Consider the following 8,484-nt stretch of genomic DNA (forward strand, 5'->3'; position numbering starts at 1 on the left):
GTTCTAGGTGTTAGCCACTTTGTAGGTTCTTTAGAATGTTCTACATATACAAACATGACATCTGTGAAATAAATAGAATTTTTCCTTTCTTTTTGTATTTTTAATTTTTTAAAATTTTATTTTAAATTCTAGTTAGGGGAACATTACAGTGTCCTCCTAGTTTCAGATGTGCAATATAGTGATTCAACAATTCCATGCATCACCCAGTGCTCATCAGGAAGAGTGCCTTCCTTACTCCCCATCACCTGTTTTACCAATACCCCACCCACTTCCCCTTTGGTAACAACTATCGGTTTGTTCTCTATGGTTCTGAGTCTGTTTCTCAGTTTGTCTCTCTCTTTTCCCCTTTGCTTATTTTGTTTGTTATTTGTCTGTTTCTTAATTTACACATATGAGAGAAATCACAAGGTATTTGATTTTCTCTGACTGAGAAAATTCACTTTCTTTTCTCATCTCTCTGTCTTGTCATTCTTCTCTTATTTCATTGCACTGGCTTGCACCCCCAGTTTAATGTTGAACAGAAGTGGAACCCTTTCTTATATTTTTTCAGATGCTGTTATCAAGGTAATGCTAGCCACATATTTTTTACACACTGTCTTCATTTTCATTCATCTCAAAGTACTTACAAATATTTCTTATGATTTCTTCTTTGAATTACTGATTATTTAGCAGTAATTTAATTTCCACTTATTGTGAATTTCCTAAATTTCTTATTTTTTTAAAGATTTTATTTATTTATTTGATAGACAGAGATCACAGGTAGGCAGAGAGGCAGGCAGAGAGAGAGGAGGAAGCAGGCCCCCTGTCGAGCAGAGAGCCTGATGTGGGGCCTGATCCCAGGACCCCGGGATCATGACCTGAGCCGAAGGCAGAGGCTTTAACCCACTGAACCACCCAGGTGTCCCAATTTCTTATTTTTTCCTAATTGCAATCCATTGTGGTTGGATGACATACATTATTATAATCCTCCTACATTTATTGAAACCTGTTTTATAGCCTACTATAATTGTCTTAGAGAATATTCCTTGGGCACTTGAGAAAATGTGTTTTCTGCTATTGCTGGATGGACTGCTCTCTTTATATATTTCTTAGTTGAGTGTTGTTCAAGACTTTTTCTTGTTTATATTTTGTTTCATTGTTCTACCACTACTCACAGTGGGGAACGGAAGTCTCTAACTACTATTGTTGAATTGTGTATTTTCTGCTTTAATTTGTTTTGCTTTGTGTATTTGGTGCTCTGCTGTTAGGTGCATATATGATTCTAATTGTTTTCTTGATGATGTAACCCTTTTATCATTGTAACGTGTCTTCCTTTACCTCTAGTAACAATGTCTGTCTTAAGGTCTTTTTTATTTAATATTAATATGGCCCTTCCAGTTCTCTCTTGGTTATTGTTTGCATGGTGTATCTTTTCTATTCTTTTACTTTCAACCTATTTGGGTCTTTGAATCTGAAGTGTGTCTTTTTATATAGTATAGAGTTGGATTGTATATTTTTATCAATTCTTCCATCTCTCACTTCCATTTATATTTAATGTAATTACTGGTAAGATTTACATCTGCTCTTTTGCTACTTGCTTTCTACATATCTATGTCTTTTTCATTTCTCTATTTCTCCATTATTACCTTCTTTTATGTTAAGTAATATTTTCTAGTGTACCATCTTAATTCCCTTGTCACTTCTTCTAAAATTAATTTTCTTAGTGGTTGCCCTAAGTGTTCCCAACTTCATTTACAGTAACCGATCTTGGATTAATACCAACTTAATTATAATAGGATATAAAAATTGTGCTCTAATAGCTCTACTCTATTTCCTCCTTCCTCCTGTTTGCTAATTTTGTCATATAAATTACATCTTATACATTATATATCTATCAACACAGATTTCTAAACATTGCTTTGTGTAATTGTCTTTTTAAAAAAGATTTATTTATTTTAGAGAGAGAGCATATGTGTGCACATGAGTCAGGGGAGGGACAGAGGGAGAGGAGAGAAGCAGATTCCCCACGGAGTGTGGAGCCCAATACAGAACTTGATCCCAGAATCCTGAAATCATGGCCTGAGCTGAAATCAAGAGTTGGATGCTTAACTGAGCCACCTAGGTACCCCTATGTAGTTGTCCTTTAATCATGGAAGACAGGGGTGCCTGGTTGGTTCAGTGGGTTAAAGACTCTGCCTTCAGCTTGGGTCATGATCCCAGGGTCCTGGAATTGAGCCCCATATCGGGCTCTCTGCTCAGCAGAGAGCCTGCTCCTCCCCTCCCCCTGCCTACTTGTGATCTCTATCTGTCAAATTAATTAATTAATTAATTTTAAAGAAGATCACATAGAAGACATAAAAAAGATTTACAAATAAAAATTATATTTATGGTGTCTTGTATATTTATACATGTAGTTATCTTTACCAGTATTTTGATTTCTTCATGTGGATTGGAGTTACTCTCTAGTGTCATTTCAACCAAAGGTCTCCCTGCAGTATCTCTTTCGGAGCATGTGTCCCAGTGACAAATTCTGTTTTTGTTAATTTCTCCTCTATTTTTGAAGGATAGTTTTTCTGACTATATAAATCCTGGTTGACAGTATTCTACTTTCAGCACTTTGAGTATATCATCCTATTGCCTTCTAGCCCCCATGGTTCCTGATGAACAATCAGACATCACTCTTATTCAGGATCCCTTTCTGTATGATGAATTACTTCTCTCTTTCTGCTTTCAAGAGTCTCTTTCCTTCTTTGCCTTTTAACAGTTTGATTATGATATGTATAGGTATGGATATCTTTGAGTTTATTATACTTAGAAATCATTAAGCTTTTTGATTGTGTTAATATTTTCCACTAAATTTGGCAAGTTTTCAGCCATTTTTTCTTCAAAAATTCTTTGCCTCCTTCTGTGGCTCCCATTCTGCTTATGTTGATACACTTGATAATATCTTACAGGTCTCTGAGGTTCTGTTTTCACTTTTCTTCAACCTTGTTTCTTTCTGTTCCTCAGATCAATTAATCTCAATTGAACTATCTTTAAATTTGCTGATTCTTCTGTTTGCTCAAGTCTGCTGTTGAGTGCCTCTAGTGAATTTTTCATTTCAGTTATTGTACTTCTTTTTGGTTCTTTTAAAAATAATTTAAATAATTTCTATCTCTACTGATCATCTCTATTTGGTGATTCACTGTCTCATATTTTCCTTTAGTTCTTTTCACATGTTTTTTTTTTCCTTTCGTTATTTGAACATATTTAAAATATTTGACTTAAAATTTTTGGATAGTAGGTCCAACATCTGGACTCCCTTGGAGACAGTTTTTATTGACTGCAATTATGGGACATACTTTATTGTTTGTTGCATATTTTGCAATTTTTTTGTTGAAAACCAAACATTTAAAATAATGTAACAACTCTGAAAATCAGATTCTCTTCCATCACCAAGGTGCATTGTTATTGCTATCTGTTGTTGTTATTTGCTTGTTCATTAACTGTTATGATGTAATTCTATAAAGGATGTATTCTTTGTCATGTGTCCTGTGTGGCTACTGAAGTCTCTGACCAATTAGTTTGGGAGTCAGCTAATATTAAATAAGATTTCCTTCAGTGCCTGGAATCAGTAAGTTCCTCAATGTTTGTGAAGAGTCTCTGTGCACATGTTGGAACACACCTTCAACACACAGCCAAGTGGAAGTCCACAGCTCTGCCTTAGCTTTTACCTCCTCTTTGTACAAAGCCTGATGGTTAGGTAGAGATGAGAGCTTAGGATAGTCTGTTGCTGTTGTTGTTGGGAATACACACAGACCTATACATGTAGATACCCTTCTAGATTCCCATGAATATGTCAAACCCTTATGGGCATCTCATTCCCTTACTTCTTCTTGCAAGCTGTTTGGTTAAGCCTATTGTTTGCTCCAATCATTAGTCACTGCCTCAGGTAGCTGTCACGTTCAGCAATTGCCTCTGATTGTTTTGGCAAACACCCCCAGAGAAAAGACTGCAGTGGGTGCCCTCCAAGGCAGGTCAAATAAGCCTTGCAAACAGCCTTGCAAATGACCTAGAAATAATCTTTACTGCAAGAAAGGGCCATAGCATAGATCCTGAAGATAGAGTTAGAATGAGGTTATAGTATATTCACATAAGCTAACTCACATTCAAAATGTGAATGAACACCTTAATTAAGTTGTCAAATATTGGGCTAATTTTTTGTGTGCCATTTCCAGGTCTGCAACAAATAATAGTATTTAACAGTAAATAAACCAACTTTGATTAACTCTTTGACAAAATAAGAGGATTCCCCATCATATTCTCATTTGGTAATGCATCATCTTTGGAGGGAGGCCTTCTTTCAACACTCTGTTAATGTAATCTTCTTCTCTGGATTTTCTTCATAGGCAGAGTTCTTGTTTCTCTTATCCACTGCTATATCTCCAGAAATTAGCATTGTGCCTGGTACACAATGATATTTAACAAATACTTTTGGTATGATAAATGACCCACAATTACTACCAAACACTTATTTCAATTCCATATTCTATTGAGGAAATGAAAGCTAGGCTACTTGTTTCCATGCTACTAAGCAGCAGGACCTTAAATTGTCAAAAAGAGAAGGGGAAGGGCAAAGCTAAGTCCTACAAGGAGATACAAAAGTGACAACAGCCCTTAAGCAAGATATTGATCATTATTCAAGGTTAAATTTAGTCTGAATTGATCACAGTAAGTCTTACTTAAGTGAAAGCATATCGATCTTTTAAACTTGATAATACAGACAATACTGTTTTTCAATCATGTCTGGTTAAATCTTCCCTTTGCGTAGATGTTCAAGCCATTGTTGTAGCCATCTCTGGTCTACATTTTTAATTAAAAACAAAACAACACAAAACAAAAAAAGCCTAGACCTATTCAATTCCATTTAATACAAATTGTAAATTTTAAATACAGTTTAAGATTTGTAGGCAACATAGTATGGCATAACTATCAATATTAAAATCACCGAACAGTCCAGATTCTTTCTCACATTTTCTCACTTAATTTTAACCCCTCTTTGGTGTAAGACTATTTCAATTTAATAAATAAGAAAAGTGAGGTTCAAAGAAGTTAAGTGACTTGGCCAAAGTCATATAACGAACTGATAAACAGCACAGCCTGAGCAGGTTTCCTGACTTATGACTAGTGATCTTTCCATTATACTATAGCTCTCGTAAAGCTATGCGAAAGTGCTCTCCAAATAGTAACAGGCCATGCTAGAAAAAAAAAAAAAGAAAGAAAGAAAGAAAGAAAAGAAAAGAAAAAGAAAACCGAAAACCAACACCAACAATTAGTCTCTTTATAAATATACCACTTTGGTCCTCTCTCCAAAATATGAAGCCAAATAGACATATTTACATTTAAGAATGATTACTTTAACCAAATTAGACTAAAATTAATCTTGAGTGATAGTCCATGTATTTACAAATCTTTCAGAAGTTTTAAGATACAAAGGGGGCATCTGTCCATTTAAAGACATGAAGATTAAATTTTTAAACATTTAGTTTCTTTACAAAGAGGTATTACTACATTATCTTCCTCTTCCTCTCTCACACCCTTCTGCAACAGACACCCATTTACCATTACTCTAACCCACTGCGGGGGACAAGTCTCAGTGCATATAAGTGGGCTATGCAAAAATAACACGATTTCCAATCTAAAGTAAAGAAATACGTGAGATGGACAGGACAACATCAAAACCTCTTTTTTCATGCAGAGCACACAGGACAAACGTAGCTTGCACACTCTATCTTGTTCTTTGATCGCTAACTGCACCAAAGAGGAAGTCCACAGACCCAATTGTAACTGTTAATGGTAAAAGAACGTTTTACAAGAAAAAGGAAAGAAAAGGAAACTTCCTTTTTGTATTCAGCAGTTTTTAACAGTGGAAGAAAGTTTGGAGAAGTGTTGAATCTAGAAGCATTTGAGTGAAGACTGATTCAGGACCGAATCAGGATGAAGACTTCTGAACACCTTAAGTTGACCCACATTATCCCTTTTCCTATCCTTGCTGCTCCTTCTCAGCTAGATCATCCCAGCCTTACCTGTTCTAATTCCAGACCTCCACCTCCTAGACTCTTCACCTCCTAGACTGACTCCACTCCTTCCCTAAGGCAGAAGAAGAAAGAAAGAAAGGAAGGAAGGAAGGAAGAGAGAGAGAGAGAGAGAGAGAAAGAAAGAAAGAAAGAAAGAAAGAAAGAAAGAAAGAAACTTTCCCAAGCCCACTCTCCTGTAGATTGCCCAGCCCTCCACTCTAACAAACTCAAGTTGAAGCTCTTGTCACAGACTGATCTCCCTTCTCGGCATGGAATGTCTCCTCTGCCACTGGCTCAGCTTTCTCCTGTTTAGGACCTGCCTCTCAGACCCACATGCTCTTTGCATTTTCTCCTCTCACACATCCTTGGACCATCCTCCAAGTGCCCTCAATTCTCATACGCACATCTCTGCCCCTTCCAGACTTATGGTTTTCAGAAGCCTTCACCTTGCAGATCCACATCTCTATTCCTCATGGCCTTTGCTTCTCAGACTTGCGCCCCCCACCCCAGATACCTCCCCACCATATCCACACGCCCCTCAGACAACAGCTCCCCGCCCATCCAGGCCCCGCCCCCGGACCTGCCTCCTCTCTCAGACCCACATCCCTCACCTCTCTCACCTGGCTCCGCCTCCCCTCTCAGATCCGCACCCCTCCCCTGGATCTGCCTCCTCTTTCAGACCCACATCCCGCTCCGGATCTCCCTCCTCTTTCGGTCCCACATCTCTCACCTGCGTCCGCCTCCACCGTCAGACCCACGCCCCTCCCCTGGCCCACGCTCTCACCTGGAGACATCTCGCGGCGCCCATCCGCGTCTCCTGCACGAAAGGGTTGGGCACAGGCGGCGGGAAGAAGGACGCCTGGCGGGGCACCATAGGCGGCCGCAGCCCGGCTTTCCCCATGCCCGCGCCCGGCACGGTGGCCGCCACCGCCGCCGCCTCCGCACACTGGCTCATGGCCCAGCCGGGCCGTCCGACCGGACCCAGCGACGGATGCGAAACACGGGAGTTAGCGCCCCGGGAGACCCAGGGGAAGCTTCTCCGGAGTCCCAGCCCGCGGCGGTGCTGCGGGCGCTCCGCGCAGGCGCGAGTCACCTAGACACAGTCCGGTCTCGCCCCACCCTTCTGACTCCCGGCGCTCCGGCCTGGCTCCACCCTCTGAGCGCTAGCCACACCCCTTAAGGTATGGGCTCTTCCTCTTTGGTCATATAGCTCCGCCCCCTGGAGGTGACTTTCTCCCTCCGAGCAGGGCACCCCCAGTGACAGTTTAGGCAGAGTTCTCTGCTTGAGGGTCATGCCCACCTAGAGTACCAATCCCTTTTCTGGGCTCTGTGGCTGACCTTCGCTAAATCGATGTCTCCATGAGCCTCAGTTGGCCCCTTCTGTAACATGGGGATATACAGAACTCAGATTTACAGCTGAAAGAGCCTAGACAACGGAGAGATTGGTACCTGGGGTGGAATCTTCCCCTCAAAACATGGACTGATCCTGGGAGATGGCTGTCCAAAGGAAAACTGAGCTTTCCCAATGCTGTTACTAGAAAAAGGCAGAAACAACTTTTGCCTTCCACATTTGATGAGGAACCTGGCCCCGAAAAGGGAAATGATTTGGGCTGTGACTCCATTTCACCCTGAGGAAGTTCAGGGGCCTATCTGGACGTAGATGGATGGGGGGAGGGGGCTGGGTAAGATAAGCCCGAGGTCAGCAGGTCAAGCCCTGAGTGCTGAGAAGCAGAGGCTGAAGATGGGGAATGATTTACAGTTACAGGTCAACTGCTCACATCAGGCTGGAGGGCATGGTGAGAATCGGAATCTGGGCCCTGGCTCAGCGATGCTTCATACTCAGCTACTGCAGAATCTCAAAATCTTCCAACCCTACCAGAGAACTGTGTGGCTTGCAGCTCCTTGATTAACCTCTCCGAGCCTGTACTCTCATCAAAGCATGGGGCAAGATTAATGTTTATGCCACAGGGTTGCAGAAGCAATTTTTTAAATTGTTAATAATCGTGTATTAATAGATTAATAATAGCGTATTACAGTCACAATATAAGCCTTGGGGGTCTTCAAGTAGGGGCTGGCAGTCCCATATGGCTCTTTAGCCAGAAACTTGCACCGAAGACTATTTCTTTAGGACCTTCAAGGACCTGAGCCATGGGGCAAGCCACAGGGAGGAGAAAAGACAACTCTTGGCCCACTAAGGTCACCCGCAGAGAGTCGTGTCTACTCCTTGTCCCCTTCCCCACCAGCCCCACCATGAAAGGCCTGAAGCAATAAGTCTAATTAAAGCCAGAAGGGGGCTCTGAAATAATCCTGGGCCTTTAACTTGTTATCCCAGCAGTTCCGGGATTTCCAGAGAAGGGGATCATAGCTTCCCCCTCTTTAGGTTGTCATAAAGATTAAACCAAGTGAGGCACATCAAGGGCCTGGCACAGAGTAAGCGTTCTATTGATGG

At 41.0% G+C, this 8,484-nt stretch overlaps 1 protein-coding gene across 1 annotated transcript in view; it reads right to left on the reverse strand.

Annotated features, from left to right (window-relative positions):
* LPCAT2 (lysophosphatidylcholine acyltransferase 2) overlaps positions 1–7,200 on the reverse strand; it is a 65,702-nt gene extending 58,502 nt beyond the window's left edge. Inside the window, exon 1 of the mRNA XM_082712119.1 lies at positions 6,820–7,200. Within this exon, the coding sequence (XP_082568245.1) occupies positions 6,820–6,990 (171 nt within the window). The 5' untranslated portion in view covers positions 6,991–7,200. The remainder of the gene's footprint in view (positions 1–6,819) is intronic.
* Between the last annotated feature and the right edge of the window lie 1,284 nt (positions 7,201–8,484).

This window comes from Mustela nivalis (genome assembly GCF_964662115.1).
Source record: "Mustela nivalis genome assembly, chromosome: 18".
Lineage (NCBI taxonomy): Eukaryota > Metazoa > Chordata > Mammalia > Carnivora > Mustelidae > Mustela > Mustela nivalis.